Below are 18,770 nucleotides of genomic sequence, written 5' to 3'. Positions count from 1 at the left end.
AGCTACACATTTAGTTAATTCCACTTTGATAAATAGAGCTTGTTAAAGGTTTTTGACACCAAATGTACCTGTGAGCTGTTTCCCTCTGAGCCTCTCCACACAAGAAGGGGGGTCTGTGCTCTGAGTGGGCTGTTGTGAAGAACAAGGCATGGCAACATAAGGCATAAGCTTCATAGATGTAGAATTGATGGCAGAGCTGTTGTATTGGATTAAATTAGATGGCACAGTTGTACCTAATAAAGTGGCCGGTGAGTACTTACAAAATACTATGGTATTAAGGACACTCACACATTAATAAATAATTTTACCTAAAAGAATGAAAGAAATATCATTCAATATTAAATGTACCGTGGTTAAATGTGGTTTATAAGTATTTTTTCAATGCACTTTCTTGAAATTTCTTTAGGTCTCTTACCTGTATTGATCAGTGCCCAACACTGTCTTGCTATTTACAAATAAATGAATGTTTTATTTATTTACTTATTTTAGAGTTTATTTGCATTCTGACCGGAGGAGCATAGTCAGATATTAACCAAGCAAAACCTTGTTTCTGTTGACTTCTTTTAATGCGCTACATATTACACAAATGACTAACAATGTGCCCTGTTTTGACAAGATAAAACATGTATTCATTGTTCATGCTCTCTTGAGGAGGTGACTCCAAATGTGAGACCGAAAAATCTAATTATGTTTACAACCATGGAGATTCGTATGACTGATTATTCTTGCAAAATTAAATTATTTCTAAAATTGAGGGGGGTTATTATTCTGGGAAGTGTTCTCCTTCCTGGCAGACCATGGTTTACTTGAAGCTTACTTGATTATTTCGAAAACTGAAATAAACAACTTTGGTAAAAAAGTTATTTTTTTCAGTTATCCTTATTAATAAACAAGCTGGTACAAATAAGAAAAATGAACGAAATTCCCTTTTGTGCTTCATCAGGGTTCTGTTTTGCAATTAGTCCTTTTTTTCTGTACACTGTTTGTTTTGAACAGTTGGTGAGTATTGACATTGTGCTTACTCTAAACAGTGAGTCTTTATTTTATCACAAAGTTGATTGAGAGAAGAGTCAATTAAGAATCATCCGTAGTCTGAAGGAGATACACATTGATTAAGTTGGAAAACAAAAGCAGTACACTCCAGCAGTGGTGAAAATATATCCATGGTATAACACCTGGGAACACAACTGAAGCCAGACAGATAGATCATTTAGAGTAGACATATTACCAGATAATGGCAATGTGAGGGCAAATTCTCCAATATTTTAATCAGTGCCATAACATTGTGTCAATAAGTGGAACTATTAAAAGTCAAAAACAAAAATGTATCGCCTTAGAAATCAAGTGGTTTTATATATTCTACAAACATATATGCTTATTATCAAGCCTTCTGAAGGTATTATGTTCAACACCGTTCAATGTAGTATGATAAAATGATAAACAACATCTAAAAGTATATATATACATCCAAAATTGATAACATATTTGTCACCAGTAATATCAAATATTATTACATTCTGTTGGTGTAAATTGTTTAGACTTCCACGTAGTGCTGTCAGAATTTATGATGGGGACAATATTACCAGTAATTCTGTTACGTGTTATGAATGTTTTGTTCTGTTCCACATCTCAACCCTAATTACAAAATTGCTTTCAACAGGTGGCATATGTGTTACAATAAATGCATTGTGCAGTGTTATAATACCCCTACATTGTTACATCATGCTATTTGCCATTTCATGTCTGCCACATGTATGCTTTAACCCAAAGCTTTATAACACAGAATCTGAAGACAATGATCAAATCAGAGATTAAACCTTTGAAAAAAAATACTTTGACCCATGTATGTTATGCACCTCACAAGTAAAATTAGCAACAGGGTTAGAGAATACCTCAGAATGCACACTTAAGGCATAAACTACAACAGCAAAGCTTATGATATTATCAAGCTGCATGGATGAGCAATAGTTTTACAAGAAAAACTCAGAGCAACTCAAATAAAAAGAAAGTGTATCTGTCCAAATAAAAAACAAATACCGCTAGATTACAATTAGTTTAAGGTAAATAGGATTCGGAGAAACTGGTAGGATGGTGACAGAGAACATTTACATTTTAATAATTTATAATGGACCAAAGCCCAAAGGGAGGAAGTCACCCCCCTCCAGGCCATTAAATTACACCAGAAATGAACATCTGGAAGTCTATCCCTGATTATCATAGATAATTTACCCCGATCAGAGGTATCCCTTCAAGCCAAAAAAAAAGAAAAGAAAAAAGACATCCTGTGTTTCTGGCCAATGCCAAACAGGCTACTAATTAATTATGTAAAAAATTAAAATAATAATAAGAAGAAAATCTATTATCAACGAGTGAACAGTGTTAACACAAAAACAGGGAAGATTGACATCCACTCAAGATTCAAGCTGTAAACTCACTATACACTTGTAATCAGCCACATGATGGAACAACCAATGAATGAAATGATGCCTATGCCAGTTCAGTGGTAGATGTTTCACAAGAGCAAAGTAAAACACTCTAAATCTTTCAAAAAATGTCTTTCGACTCTGGAATAATATGTTTATTGTTACTGTACAGGATGTACAGTCCACATGTCCACATGCCAGCTACCAGCCATATGTCCTTCCCTGGAAAAACTTCCTCCAATACCTCACAGAGGCTCCAAAAGTACTCTATTTCAACCACAAGCTGTAAAAGATATATCCACTTAAAACAGAGCAGTACAACAGTATTTGTCCTCGCTCACTTAAAATATTGAACTCCTTTGTCAAAAGGAGCTGATGTCATTTTATCAAGTTCAACACTGCCACTAAAATAGCACATCCTGTTATGATTGCTTCAGTCAAAACAGTCAAATGTTAAAGTAAACCATGTCAGTGTTTCTTTATGTTGTTTCTCATTATACACCGTAATTCAATTATGTAAGTCAATTATCCATCACAGCAAATTGCTTAAACTCATATCATCAAAACACCATTTGCAGTCTGTTCATATGTTGTCCATCTATCTCAAGGTAGTGTTAAACAAAAAATAAAAATACAAAAAGTATATTAGTAATAAAATTCTCATTACAACAAATTGAAATGAAGACAAAACATGCTGATTGACTAATACTATGTTGTCTGTTTGGTCAACGTGGTTTGAATGTGTTCAAGAAACCAACAGAAAGGTTGCCCTTGTGAACTATATTTGATCATGAGTTCAATTAGAATTTGAGGACATGTTACTAATTAAATTTAACCAGTCATCTGTTATCAGTTCTTTTTAATCAATCAGATTAATGACACCTATAAAACATTTATGTTTGAAAGGTTGTGGCAGGTGAATCAAATATTTTGCCTGTGAGATGAATGAATAATTACATCTCTGAGTTTTACAAATCATTATAGAGATAAAGTTTGATCTCAGAGGTTAACACTGTAACACTGGATCATTTGAAGATTTGTACTTTAACATCTGCATGAAATCACTGAGGAATGCATGAATCAAGAACTGCACGCAAGAAAAGGAACTTGAAAAGCTGTAAATGGCATTACTAAAGTATGTAGTAGTCATACTACTATCAATACTACTATTACTTACTTCAATTTACGAGTAATCTTTAACCTTTTTGAAAAACCACAACCACTACTCTTCATCTTTGGAAGTGATGTGCCCAAGCAGGACAATTCGACCAACTGCTTGAGAAACTTGGAAATATCTATTAAATAAAAAATTAAGTCACTTAAATGCCCTTAAAGTTTAAACTATTCCCATAAAATTCAAATTCAAGTGTTATTTTAGTGTAGTATTTAATACAATGTCAAAAATAAATACAAAGTCATAGAGTGTGCTTTACTCTAGCTCAGATTGCTTTTAATTCATCTTTTTGAAATTTTGTGCGTTGGAAATGTAACACAATAAAATGACATTTGGTTCATCCTTTATGTACAAATAAACAGGCTATTATATCGCCTGGAAAATTAGATTTTATTTGTAAATATACAGAAGATCATTTGCAACCTGCTGACACCCTTAGAAATTTTAAATTCAAAATAGTTTAACTGATGTGCATGATGTAATCAGGTCGTCTCACTTCGTATAATCAAATGTTGTGTCTATGTCGGTATATTTCCCTTATTGCCTGAGACCCTGTCAAAAAGAGATAAAAAAGAAGACAATGTTGACACTCTCACAATAGATGGCAGGGATGAAAAGGCAGGAAAAGGAGAAGTGGCGAGCCCATAGACATAGCAGTTGTGTTACAGCTTGCTCTATGTGTGTTAACTGACAGCTTATTGAGGGATGTATTGTAGTCCAGAACAGCTGGCTGGTGAGGAAAGATAAAGTACAATGATGGTTAGCTTGATGGAGAGTTGATGTGTGTTTACTTTGTGTGGGCATGTGTGTGTACCTGATGTCATCCAGGAGCTTGTTGCTGTGTAAGGGTCGACTGTGGGGGAGCTTGTGAATGAGGAAAAGAAAAGGCCAGACTGGAGTTGTATACGTTTGATAGCACAGACAGGACAAGAGGGCTGAGGAGGAATTATGCTGTCCGGAGCACGAGATTTGCCCAAGCTCAATTTAGTATCAATAAGGACTCACTGCAGAGCATAGAAAGCATTGCTGCAGTTGGTGCATGAAGTTTCACAGAGGGCAGAGAATCCGTACTTTAGATGAGAAGAATCAGTGTTTTTAGCCTCATTAGCGCTATAATGTATACTAGCACCAACTTCTTATTAAACGTTAGTATATTTTGACTGATTTCTAAAAAGACACACTTACAGTCAGGATCACTTAGACTCATTTTGACTTGTTGGTAGTAAAATTTAAAGATTTACCTTTAAAATGAGACATGGGTTATAATTATAATCAAAAGGGTTGAAGAACCTTGTGCACAAAAATGGGGGGCCTGGTAAGAGATTAGTATCCCCAAAATGATTTGACAAAAACAGACAGAGGGCATCCACAAAAAACAGCCTTGACACCTTTTGTAGTTACTTAATTACACCCACTTAAATACCACAGGGACATTAGATTAAATATTTGAAGACAGAAAGTTACACATTTACTGTATTTTTTGGCATTGATTCATGGATACAAGACTCATTTCATTTACTGAGCAGATATATTTTTTGCAATCGGAAACAAAACAGCAGGGCCTGAGCTAAATTCATATTAATTAGGTACATTTGGTAGCCATTGTGAAATACATTCATGTTAGCTTAATCTGATGATTGTTTTTTTAAATAAGCTTTCTCCTAACACAACTAATTAGCTTGAAGAAAGGAATCTGTAATGAATAATTTAACAATCTTTTTCTGTGGTATATAGAAACAGAGCAAAGTTAAAGATATAATTAAAAGAAAGCATGAATGAGTAGAGATTATCCCCAGAGAATGAACTTCCATTTGTTGATACGTTTGTTATCTTTGGTAAATTCCACTTCATCAATGTGCTCTGGCTTCCTTAACTCCCAGTGAGGCCCTCGTTCCCTTGGGTTGTTGAGCTTTTTTCAGAAGAGCATGTTCTGTTTTTGCGATGAGCTAAAACAATATAAGAACCTACTAGCAGAAGTGTAAATCACAATAGTCCTTCTCTCAAGGGCTGGAAATCAAAATATCTTCTAATTGGTCAGTAATAATAGGCCTGAAATGGCCTTATTTCCAAATAACAATTAATCTTAGAAGTAGAGCGTTTCCACAAATGTTCTTACATTTCTTATCCTATTTACATTTGCATTACCACTAGGGAAGTGGCACTTCAGCTATGAAGAAATTAATATATTATGCAAGAAGAGGGACAAGATGATGATGATACAAACTGGCAGATTAATTGTTAAATTAATTAATTTAAACACCAACATGTTTCATTCTACATCATACATCACATAACAAAGAACATCAGTGTTTGTGATAAAAGTATTAACTTAAAAATGCACAAAAACAATGAAAACTTTCTTTCTGCTAGTTGCAGAGCTTGTTAAGATGGCCTTAGCTTCCTATTGATCTACGATCATTTCTAAGAATTTCTTCAGTTCTGATGCTTTTGGTAAATACCTCTTAAGCTTATGAAGGTCATTTTAGCCTTAAGATGCTTTTGGGAAACGAGGACCTGGTCGGTCATTTCAAGATTACTATTTCTTGCAATAATGCAGACAGAGAGTGTGATTGCATGAGGCACATTAAACTGGATCTTCCTGCTGCTTACATCAATCCGAATATAATTTGATTATCTAGCATCCTTATCAATTAAAGAGGGAGGAAATATTCTATACCCCAGTGTTTATGATGCATTGTATTTAATCCATAATAAATGACCCAACATTCAATTAAAGTCACTCTATTCATCACTAGCTATGATTTAAACTTATTAGTATGGTCTACATGCCTCTGTCTGACTCTGTGCAATCCTGCCTTGACAACTGCAGTATGTCTGGGACGCAGACTGCTTTCTTTGGTCTTTAATTGGCTTTAGGTCACCAGCCTTTTTGAGATACATGACCAGCAGCTTTAAAAAGCACTTATTGAGTTGCAGGTGGGTGAAATGAGAAGGAAATGGAGAAGACCGACTGGAGGTGTGTGAAAGTTGAGGGAACTCCAGCTTATAAAGCTATGGTTTTATAAGATGTGGTGTCACAGGTATAAATCGTGTTGCTCTAAAATGGCCCTTACAGGAAGAGATAAATCATTGTGTGAGCAGACAACGAAAGTGTGTGTGTGTGTGTGTGTGTGTGTGTGTGTGTGTGTGTGTGTGTGTGTGTGTGTGTGTGTGTGTGTGTTTGTGTGAGAATAGCAATAGTAACCAACTGTTTACATTTCGCAACCAACATAATTTACAACCATGTGGAGTGACGCACTAAAGATTAAAGACTATATTCACAGAAACATTATACATTCAATAAGATGTGATTAATTCCATATGTCGCCAGTGTTTTTGCTGTTTACATTTAACAAACTAAACATGAGATACTGCCTGTCAACACTGCTGATCTTTACTGCTTCATTATTCTCTGAGGATAAGTAATGCAATGGGTACTCTGACATTTAATCTTTACATCTTTGCATTTGCTTTAACATAGTAATGTTTGCACCCTGCTGCTCAAGCATAACTACAGTTGTCATTGTAGTTAAAGAATGCATTCAGATGGCAATCAATGAACTTAAATCTTTCAAGACACATTGATGTGCTGTGGATCAAGGCCAAGTCAAAATATTTGAAGGAAATCCAATTATTCTAAATGTTATATAATGTTGATTGCTCAGCATTAAAACACCTACTGTACTTCTGCTAAAATGGTCCAACCACTGCAGTAATCTGCTGGAGTCTGTTTTTTTTAATTACAGCAATCACTCATTTCAAGTGCTATTATAACAGACTTTTCCTGTACGGTTTATATGTCAGTATCCGTGTTCTAACACAGCCATGAAATGATTTAACAGCCTTGAGGAAACAGATTTATCTTGAGCAAATTCTCAGTGCCGCAAAGCCTCAAATACCAATGTTTTCTAATATTTCTCGTGTCAGATTGTTCGTGGGAACTCTATCAGCAATATACTAGGTCTATAATTTACCATTTGTGGTAAGTAATAGATGTATTTTAAGACTCAGAGACATGACGGAACCCAAACATGTGTACCACAGGAATCTTAAAACATGAGAGTCCCAGAGACCAAGTCATGGGAATCACTCTGTTATTTACTGAATATATGAACAGTGGTTAGTGGAAATGTTTGCTAGGTTAAATCAATTATGTATGGTACTTTTACTGTATTCCAGGGTCACAGACTGATATATGTGTATCTTAATCTCTATTTGTTAAAGAAAAGCTGATAGAACAAGAGGTTATCGTACTGTGAAAACTGTGCTAAAAAGGAGAAGAGAAAGGGAACTGTGATAACAGACCCGGAACACAACACATTGATAAGCTTGTGTGGATATTAAAGTCACTGTGTAATTTGCAGCAGCCACTCATATTTCTAGTGCTGCACAATTTCTGTTTGACTCCAGGGGAGGATTTAATGATATCCTGATATGAAGGGCTATAATTCATGATAAACTGCTTTCAATATTGTTGTACTGCCCGTTCCTCCTAGGCATAATTTTCATATAATTGCCTTGTTCTTGTGCTTGTTAGTAGAGAAGGGGATAGTTGGTGGTATGGGGATAACACATTTTTGGATACAGTTAGTTTTTGTGCTCCTGTTTTTGTTTGTATTGTTGTACAAAGATAAATATCTTTTTAAATCTGCGATGCAATAGCATTTACAATTACCTGCTTGTCTAAATCTGTAATTAATTTTATTCTCAGGGAAGTTACAGAGAGCACATTGTGTAGTTTTCAGTCAAAATCTAAATTATTATCCATGTTTGTTTACACACTATTAACGTTTCAGTGGATTTACAGTATTTATAACATATTGAACAATATTAGGGACCCTTTTCTTGCATTACAACAGATAATCAACTGTCAATTTGAAAAGCTGATAAATGCTGTGATGTGAGCCTTTAACATTTGCCTTTACATTACCAACATTATTATTTTCACTGTCACAGTTTTCTATTTAAAGGATGTGAGCTTTCTCTTTTCTGTGTTTAAATCATACCATCAATCATGCCTTAAACTTAATATCAGTGTGAAAAAGACTTGACAAATTATACCTGGCAGTTGACTCGTCTGTTGTCACAATTGTACAATGTCAAAGTCTAAACTTGTAGGTTGTTATAGTTTAATACTAGCTATAAAACAATTAGATTACTCATTAAATAACATTTGGTTAACATTAGAAATTTCTGCATGATTAAATATTTAAAAATAGCCATTTACTGACATGGAGGTACACAAAACACAAATATTCAATAGATATCTTCAAATATGTTTTTCATTTATTAGTTACACAGATATGAGGATTGATGTAGATGGCCAAAAATGGATTTTTCTTTCAAATGAACACATAAAAATCTTATTTTATAAACCTCTTTTGTCTGATTTACAAAGAATCATTTTAAAAGACCTCCTGAAATCATTATTAAAAATAGTGTATATAACAGGGTTTAGTGAGCTATTGCAGTAACTGAGCCAGAAAAACATTTTGAACAACGTCTCTGGGACACAACAGGTGTCACACACAGCAGTGAGAGTGTATGTGAAGAAAAAAGGGAACCAGCAAAGAACAAACACTCCCATGACCACAGCCAGAACAAATGTGAAGCGTCTCTCTCTGTACTGCCTTCCTTTCCACCTGCTCGTTCTCACACAGGGCTGTGCTTCTGGCTTTGAAGAGATTTCTCCAGGCTTCACCTGAGTCACTTTGGCCGTTTGCATAACTCCCTTCTTCTTCAGGGAACATAAGGTGATTTCATTCTCATCAGATGAGGAGGGCTCTTCATCCACATCAGCGCCGTTGACTTCTCTACCTTCCGCGGCTTCCACACTCCTCCCTTCTCCATTTTTTCTCTCTACAGGGTCCAAATTACACTTTGTGTTTTTTGTGTTCTCGTTTTCTCTTTGCCTTTCACCTGGAAGGGCTCTTGTCATTTTCTTGGCAACCTGGTAGATTCTGACATACACCATGATCATGATGACACAGGGTGCAAAGAAGGAGGCGGTGCTCGAGAATATGATGTACCATTTTTCCTCATTTATTTTACATTCAGGGCTGTCCTCTTTACCCTCGTCCTTCGTCATAGTGATCAGAGGAGGGAATGAAATGATGGCTGCGAGAACCCAAACTATGAAGATTGTGCATTTAATCCTGCGCGGTGTCCTTCTCTGGTTGTACTCAATTGCTTGAGTGACAGACCAATATCTGTCCAGGCTTATGGCACACAGGTGAACGATGGATGAGGTGCAGAAGAGCACATCCAAAGCCAGGTGGATTTCACACCACACTTTCCCAAAGTGCCAGTAACCCATCAGTTCATTAGCTAAAGAGAAAGGCATCACTGAAGTGGCAACCAGGATATCTGCACATGCCAAAGAGACTAAAAACAAGTTCTGAGGTGGTCTCAAGGCTCGTCTTGTAAACACAGCAATTACTACCATTACATTGCCAAACACAGTTAGCAGAATGAGGATACCCACCAGGATCGTGAGGGGCACAGAGGTCTGTGCAGTATAAGGGTGCCTGCCAGGCAAAGTCTCATTTATGCTCGTGAAGTTAATACAACCCATCAGGATGAGCTGTGGTGTCCAAGATATTGTCTGAACAGTGCTCTGTTAGTTGGTCTGGAAGCTGTGCTTGCCAGCAGTCTATTAATCACATCCATTCAAGAAAACTGCATCAGTCTTTTCATTTTGTTCCCTGTAAGATATTGTTGGAAGAAATCTGTACTTCTTTCTTCTTTGTCAATGAGAAAAATAGACATCAGCTGGAAAATTGAGAAGAAATGTTTCTGTACATAAAAAATAGTGAAAGGAATCAAGGGAAATATATTCCCCGTTTCACGTCAAATAATTTACAATATCGATATATTCTTTAAAAATAATTCTTCATTCACCAACCTTTAAGAAAAAAACTTGCAGTTAAGTCCTTGGTAGACATATCACAAAACAGGCTTACATTACAAACAGTGCTGGCTCAGGCAGATCTTTTCATCTGTTGTGGCTGAAGTGGAGAGTACGTCTTTTTATATGGGCTTGACGTATCTGTGATGCTGGCTCCACTTCAGTGAGAATGGGAATGGGCGGGGTTCATCTGCTGCTGGAGATTAAAAAGCTATTTCTCAGACCCTAAAACCACTGGCTGATTATGACATTGACAATATTTTTGATTTATAGTAATATCTGTAGTCTATTAGATTACAATGGATTAAAAGAGCACACTACTGTATATGTTTTTTTTTGTTTTATTTAATAGACAAAATGTTGAGATCTATCCTAAAAGAGAAATAGCTTTAAATAATATCTGAATCTACAGTAAGAACAGGACCAAAGAGAAGTAGCCTACAAAAAACTGAAGTTTGTCTTAAGTATAATGATTCACTTTTTGTGTTTTTTTCCTTTCTGGAACAGTCCAATTAGTGTTTTCCATTTTAATATACTATTTTAACCTTCCTCTAGTGTTAGGGTCGGCACCGACCCGTTTTTAGGTTTTAAATGCATAAAAGTACTACATAAATTTGTTAATTGCATCAAGATTTTTTGACTTTGTCAGGAACTTCTATTTAAACAAAATTAAATAAAAAAAATCAGTTTTACTAAATTATAAAATGCTCTGGTGAAAATTATGACCTTTGTGTTGTTAGGGTCAGTTTCGACCCAGTTATAATATAAGCTTGTAAAACAATAATAAGTGCTAAAACTGAAATCATAAACACACTATCAGCCAACAGCCCACAGCCAGCTCTTCCTCCAACCACTTGAGCTTCAGTTAGTGGCTTCTCTCTTTGCCTGTTTGACCAAACAAACAAAGACAGACATGTCCAGGTATGTAAGGCCAATTCAGTTTAGAGTCAGTGACTTGCAGAGTACACATCTCCAGTTCACAGCATGCAACAATGAGAAGAAGATTTACTGTAAGCCAAATTTTGGATTATATCTGTGCTGACAATGAGGCAGAGGACACACAGCAACATAGCGATACAGATGAGCAGGTTTCTGAGGTGGAAGATGATGTGGAGTATCAACCCAAAGACACAGACAAATCTGATCAGTTTGATGAGGAGGTCACCAGTGCTGAAGCTGCTCCCGCTTCTGCTGAAACATTCAAATCCAAAAGTGGCAACATCTGTTGGAGCTCAGTACCTCCTGACGTACATGGCAGGGCAGCTGCTGCAAATGTCATCAAAATGACCCCTGGGATCACAAGGTTTGCTGTGATGAAGTGACATCAAGACAGTGGACAACCTGGACAAGCTGAATGCCACCTAGAACTTGCCAGCGAATGACCAGGAGATGGCCAATGGTTGTGTTTTACAACATCCTCGATTTGTCTGCATACAATACATTTGTGTTGTGGACCCACATTCACCATGGGTGGAATTAAACCAAAAAAAAACCAAGCGGAGAATGTTTCTTGAGGAGCTAGGAAGTTCCCTTGGCAAGGCACACAGGGAGCAAAGGGAACGGGTGCTATGAGACCCAGCCGCTGCAGCCTTGGTCAGACAGCTGCAGAGCTCACCAAGCACTCCATCCACGGCCACAGCAACACGAAGAGCATCAGCGCCAGCATCCTCCTCAGCCAGCCCTGCCTCAACATCAACCACAACAGCCACAACCCCAGTGAGACCACCTGATTCTAAAATAAAGAGGTGTCAGATCTGCCCTAGCAATAAGGACAGAAAGATAAACATATTGTGCTTCACCTGCAAAAAATACTCTGCTTTTTGCCACACATGCATCCAAAAATACACAAATACACATGCATGTTCTTGCAAACAGTTTCTATGGTACTAGTACTTGATTTCTGTTGGTTTGATTTGCTTGATTGGTTGTTGTTTGCTTGCAAATCTACATGTTGTATAATTACTAGTTCTGCTTTTCATTTGCTATCTGTATTAGTTCTATTTTTGAAAAAAAAAAAAGACTTGTTTTTTGCCTTTTTCTTGAAGTAAATATATATGGGTCGAAATTGACCCGTAACACCATAGATGTTACTATAGTTAATAATATAAAAATTAAAAACTATATTTTTTTGAACATTTAAGAGATGTGTTCTAATACCCCTCTGTAATAGTCAGGTAACATAACAACCTTTTATTTATTTATATAATTCTTTTGAGGTTAATTTAAAAAAAATTTTATATTGAAAATGAGGGGTATGCTGTCAAGAGAAAGGCCAAGGGGCCCACTAAAAAAATATTAAAACCAATCTTTTCATGGATAAGGAAGCCTAACAAGGTAAACAAGAGATAAGAAACACATTGGATGATAAATAATTGTTTTTAGGGTATTTTATGGCTGATTTAAGACATGGGTCAAAACCGACCCGTTAACATAAGAGATGGTAGCTGAAAGCTAACACAAGAGGAAGGGTAATACCATCTAACAATGTGTTGATTTGTATAAAGTAGTTACAAGCATCCCGAGCTCCATGCATGGCTTGTTATGTTTAGCACTCAGAACACATATAATGACTTAATGACATTTATTCATCACACTATTATTTATCACATAAGGAGGTAAAACTAAATAGTATTATTTCACAAAAAGAAAAAAATAGAGAAAAGTGTACAAATATTTATACCTGAATAACGCATGTTTGTCATGGCACGCAGGACAGTGGGTTGTTGTTGTTCCTATTTCCCAACCTCGGCCCAGTCTGGTTGTGTTTATTTATTTGAAAATACTAAAACTAAGCTTTAAGTTACAGATTTTAATTCTTTTTTAAAGGGGTAACCATTGCAAACATTGTGCTCTCTGAGCGACGAAAAGAGATTAATGCACACTTTAATATTCAGCAGGCTGGACTATTATAATGCAACCACCTGAGTAATAAACATAAAGTAGAAGTGTTGTCAATATCAACAAAAACTGAAAATATCTAAACTTTTTTTTTTAAAGTAAAATGTATGGAAGAGCTTTCATATTGTATTGAATTACATTGTACAGGTGCACCTAATGAAGTGGCTGGTGACTGTATCAAGAGCTCATACCTCTATGGCAGGGCCGCTGGGTATGCGGATAGCCACGATATCGCGAGAAAAGTCGTGTACGGGACTTCCGCTTAGCAATTTGTGTACGGAGGGGAAGGAGAGAGCACTGTTGTTCTCCTCAGCAAACGCTTTGGCGAATTATCGAGTTCAATTTTGAATGATCACAGTATTGATCGACCAGACACATTCATACCGAGGTAAGATAAAACACTAACACTGGTGTGTTGAAATTGTAGCTTGTTTCTTTGTGTTTATGGTTGCCCCCGGCCCGCTAGTAGCTAGCATTAGCCACCGTTGGTAACTTACGTTGAAAATTACGTCGACGAAAGGGGGCCGAGGGATCTTTCTGAGCGATTTAAGTCAGCTATACGGTTGTATTAACACATAACAGCTGTGTTTTTATGTGTGTGAATAGACACGGGTTTCGTGGGTTTTTGCTGTTCATTTTAACTATACGATCAATGTGTGTATCTAGGCTAATGCTAATCCAAGCTAACCACTGTTTATCAGCTGAAGATGTTTATTTATTGATCGTACACGTGTTGAGTCAACGAGCAGATTGTTAAATAAAACTTTCTCCCATGTCTTTACTCAGATGTCGGACGACTTGATGAAACAGCTTAATAGCTACAAAGCACAACTGCAGCAAGTAGAAGTCGCTTTATCCACCGACCAAGAGAATGAAGACCTCCTTAAACTCCAAAAAGACTTACAGGTTTGTGTGAATGATACCTCACAAGCACTGTTATTTGTTTATTGTTTGTATTGGAAGGGATGGGATTGTTCTGGTCTGTATGAACAACTAACTAACCATTTGATTGTTATTCCCCCTGCAGGAAGTCATAGATTTGACAAAAGACCTCCTGACCTCACAGCCCACTGAGGGTGCTTCCAGTGCCAATGGCGCAGATACTGTCCCCCAGAAGCACGTCTGGAAACTGGGGGACAGGTGTTTGGCTGTGTGGAGTCAGGACGGACAGTGAGTGTCACCATCCTCTTCTCATGAAATTATTACATGGAGCAACATCCATATATAATGCTCTGTGTTTGAGATATCTACTACTGTGTCGGTAGTAAACATATGACTGAACCACCCCGCTTAATTTATTTTAACAAAAGTATAACAACTTTGCATTCAAATTAAATCGCTGAATGCTTCTTGTACCCCTTTATAAATATTGATACACTAAAATGTTATCAGCCGTTAAGGTAGTAGGTTGTTGTTATTCAAAGTGTAAATAGAAAGACCTGTTTCTTGCCTGGGCCCTTAAAAAGGACAAAATCTGACAAAACAGAAGCAAACCCCCGAACCTGGTGGAGATTAACTATAAGGACTGGATTCAGTCCTAAAGTATAAATAATACATAGTAGCTCTAGTCAACTGAGCTGCCAAGATGCTCTGGTATGATTTATTTGGTCACTTTAGAAGGGGATATTTAACACCGTTCTCGACTATTTCAAGACCTTATGGTATGGACAAATGAACCAACTTACATGCCTAGCTGCTTCTGTTCTTTTTTCCATTATACAGTTGTAGCACTACTCGGTTCGACTCGACTCGATTTTTTTGCTTTTCCATTAGGGATAGTACCTGGTACTTTTTTACTACCTGCTCTGGCGAGGTTCCAAGCAAGCCTAGCCGATACTAAAATTTGACTCAGACAGCCTGCCGGCCACTGACGTCCCACACAGGAATCAAAACCCGCCATTTTTAAATACCGGCAACAATAGTCACTGCAAGTTTCACACAAGTTAGTTACAGAGAGTTTCACGTGAGTTAACAATGCTCCTATGTGCAAAATTACACTGGTTCCTGTGTGTGGTGGCAGACGAGAGGATCCAGCGAAAGTTGGACGACCTCGCCCATGTTGAGGCGGTACTATGAAGTAATGGAAACGACGTACCTGGTACCAAACCGAGTAGAGCTGAGCCGAGTAGTGTTAGAACTGTATAATGGAAAAGCGCCATTATATGCCTATTACACTGAATTACTTCATATTAATCACTGAATATTAATGTTAAGCTTTGCTTATGAATTAGAGCTTGAGTCTTTGACTCATACTCACCTGCTTACAGACGTGATTCTTTGACAGGGTGTATGAGGCTGAGATTGAGGAGATAGACAGAGAAAACGACACTGCCGCTGTTACCTTCACTGGCTACGGGAATGCTGAAGTGATCCCTCTGCAGAATCTCAAAGTACTAGAGGAGGGGAAACGCCCTGATGACGATGGGAAGCCCAAATCAAAGTATGTACAAGAAACTATTTTCTCACTCATTTAATGTGCATATACACACATTTCTGCCTGAATTGTAATAACATTTTAAGGATAATTCTGTATGTTCTTCTGGAATTACTTTCACTGTGCAATCAGACTTTAAAACCCACAAATTGTTAGGCAAATTAGAATAATATATATCCACAAGTCTTAAAAGTTAGCATCAGTGAGAACACAATTGGAAGTAGTATTATATGTAAAATAAAACATGCATAGATTTGATGGTGTTCATTTTCGTTTGACAATAGTCACTTTTCCCCTTCATCAAAATGAACCCTTTCTAGTCCAGAGTGCTTGATTAAATCACTTGCTGGATTTTGGTAGGTGTCTGTATTCAATATTTGAACAGGATATTTGGTTAATCAGTTTGACTTAATTATCACAATGAAAATAAAATGTAATAACATTTGATCAAATATTCCATAGAAAGTACGAATCTGTGTTGTATTGTTACAAATCGAAGACTCTTTTGGCTGAGCCTATTAACAGTGAACTAAGATCTTTTGGTTTACGGCCAAAGTTTTACTCAGATCCCAGAAGTCTACAGCTTGTACTGATGGAAGCACAAAATAGCTGCTATTTTGTATCGAATCATTTCTAGCATGTGTGACTACGACTGTACATCATGGGCAGGATTAAATGTTTTTGTCTTCCTTGTTTGTCTTTCTAGGAAAGAGCAGATAGCAGAGCAGAGAGAGTACAAGAAGAAAAAAGCCCAGAAAAAGGTACAGAGGATGAAGGAATTGGAGCAAGAGAGGGAAGAACAAAAGTCCAAGTGGCAACAGTTCAACAACAAAGCCTACTCAAAGAACAAGAAAGGACAGGTGAGTTGTTCTTTTTCTTTTGGGAGGGCAAAAACATGGTTAAAAAGCCAAATCCATTAAAACAAAGTCTGTCTGATAAGCCATTTTTGTAAAAACTCAACTTCATGATACAAGTCAATGCAATTTTATTGCATATGATACTTATATTTTGATTAAGGCCAGAGATATGCTCACTACTGCAAAGACACTGCAGTTTGGGTTTTTAATCGGTTTTATGGCATGTCATGGCTTTAATGCATTTACAAAGCCACTGACAATGCGATTCGGGACCCTTGTGGTATGGTAACCAGTTTCCTGATGTGGATAACACATGTTTCATTTCAACCAGTATGTTGTAGTGAGACCCAGCTGATCTAGTATCAGTTTGGCTTTCTAGCATTAAAATTTAGTTCACTGGATAAAACAGAGTCAAACGAAAGTGTGAATTCACACTGTTGCACACATTTGATTGTGAATGTTGACAGACATCAGAGCAGGAGCAGGTGTTTAACCCACCAGCTCATTCACTCCATGTCCTTCCTGCTGCACGTTATTACATACAGACGTGTTCTACAAGACTGCAGGACTGAAACTGGTGCCATACTGTCTGTAAATTGCTGCTGGAAGAATATGTATGTGTATGCGTGTAATATACGCATACAAAAGCAGTCCAATAGTCACTTGTTTGATATTTGTCACCAGTATTAATGACTTTTTTTTGCTTTTTTTGTGGTTTTTTGCCTTTTTTGTAGGTGAAGAGGAGCATATTTGCATCTCCAGAGAGCGTAAATGGAAAGGTGGGAGTGGGCACATGTGGTATTGCAGACAAGCCAATGACCCAGTACCATGACACGTCAAAATACAACGTCAGACATCTAATGCCACAGTGACCTAATATATGCTGTATATAAGAACCCCACTGTACACTAGCTGTATCAGTGCTTTCCATTGTGTTTATACATGATTTAAGTTTGTCAAGTAAAGAAAGCTTTGAAAGGAATTGCTTGCACACTATCGTTTGAAATGTTGATGTATTTTTCCTATAATATTATTGTAGGTAGAACAAAAATATCCAATAGGCAGGATTTTTTTCCTGCTTTGGAACCAGGTCACCTGTTATGTACGAAGAACAGGAATTGGTCTTTAGAAAAGCCGTAGAGTTTGCTGTTTGTGTCCAGACTCCACGGAGGCCAAATACCTGCTAAAATGTGTATAACTATACAGTTAGAGATTTGGTGTGTAAATGTGAGGCTGGATTTTAAACGCTGACCAGTTCTTGGGGAGTATGAACATTAATAATGGTGTTAATTTGAAATGGCTGAATTTACATTTTAATTTCTGTATATATATATAACAGTAAAATAAACATTGTTTTGTTTTCAGTTTTATAAATAATTGCTTCAACCTCATTTTGACTGTTTTTACATGATATTTACACAGTGGCTTTGTCAGTTCCTGTAGGTGGCAGTGAAGACTTGTAGCATAATCAATGAGTCCATGTCATGAGCATTCACTTTGCAGCTGTTCCACCATGAAGTTTTCTTGTTGGAAATGTTCAGCTTTGTTAGTTGAGGATACTTTAATGAATGGTCTTACTACATTAATGATGGACAACAACCACATTATGTCAGTTTACTACCAGAAACCTGATGAAAACCTGAACAATATTGACAAGCTCACCAAATAAAAACAGTACTGGTTTATGTCTTGGTGGTAGAGGTTTATTAAGATTCCAGGGACAGTTATCAGGAACTTTAACAAAGTATTAGCAGGGGACCAGCAGCATATGTTTTGCAAAAAAGTCACCTTGGATGGCTGATTAAGCACAGGAGGAAACATTCTGGGGTGTGCTTTGACATACTTCCTTAACAAAAGTCTTTTTCATAGTGCATTTTATCATTTCCCAAGCACGTTGGGGGGGAAAAAGACCTGTAACAAGGAACTTGTGCAAGAGTCATATACCCATGTTAAGACACAATTTGGTGGTGATCTAGTCAGGACTTGTACCAGAAGAATGCAGATAAATGGTCATATTGAAATGTCTAATTTGGTTTCATGGATTAGAACAGGTCAGCAGTGCAACCCTGTGTCAAAC

General features: G+C 36.9%; 2 protein-coding genes across 2 annotated transcripts; one reads left to right on the top strand and one right to left on the bottom strand.

The window, feature by feature from the left end:
- Positions 1-8,965: 8,965 nt before the first annotated feature.
- On the bottom strand, positions 8,966-10,171 carry LOC133992054 (alpha-2A adrenergic receptor-like). Its single transcript, XM_062430730.1, has one exon. It carries the CDS (start codon positions 10,169-10,171, stop codon positions 8,966-8,968), a length of 1,206 nt encoding a protein of 401 aa, XP_062286714.1.
- Positions 10,172-13,653: 3,482 nt separating this feature from the next.
- On the top strand, positions 13,654-18,070 carry smndc1 (survival motor neuron domain containing 1). Its single transcript, XM_062430948.1, has 6 exons — positions 13,654-13,790; positions 14,189-14,308; positions 14,430-14,572; positions 15,687-15,842; positions 16,543-16,696; positions 17,428-18,070. Exons 2-6 carry the CDS (start codon positions 14,189-14,191, stop codon positions 17,563-17,565), a joined length of 711 nt encoding a protein of 236 aa, XP_062286932.1. The 5' UTR covers positions 13,654-13,790; the 3' UTR covers positions 17,566-18,070.
- Positions 18,071-18,770: the final 700 nt, after the last annotated feature.

Source organism: Scomber scombrus, chromosome 12, assembly GCF_963691925.1.
Source record: "Scomber scombrus chromosome 12, fScoSco1.1, whole genome shotgun sequence".
NCBI classification, from domain to species: Eukaryota; Metazoa; Chordata; class Actinopteri; order Scombriformes; family Scombridae; genus Scomber; species Scomber scombrus.
The sequence above is the reverse complement of the archived record's forward strand: the minus strand, read 5'-3'. Positions and strand labels throughout refer to the sequence as shown.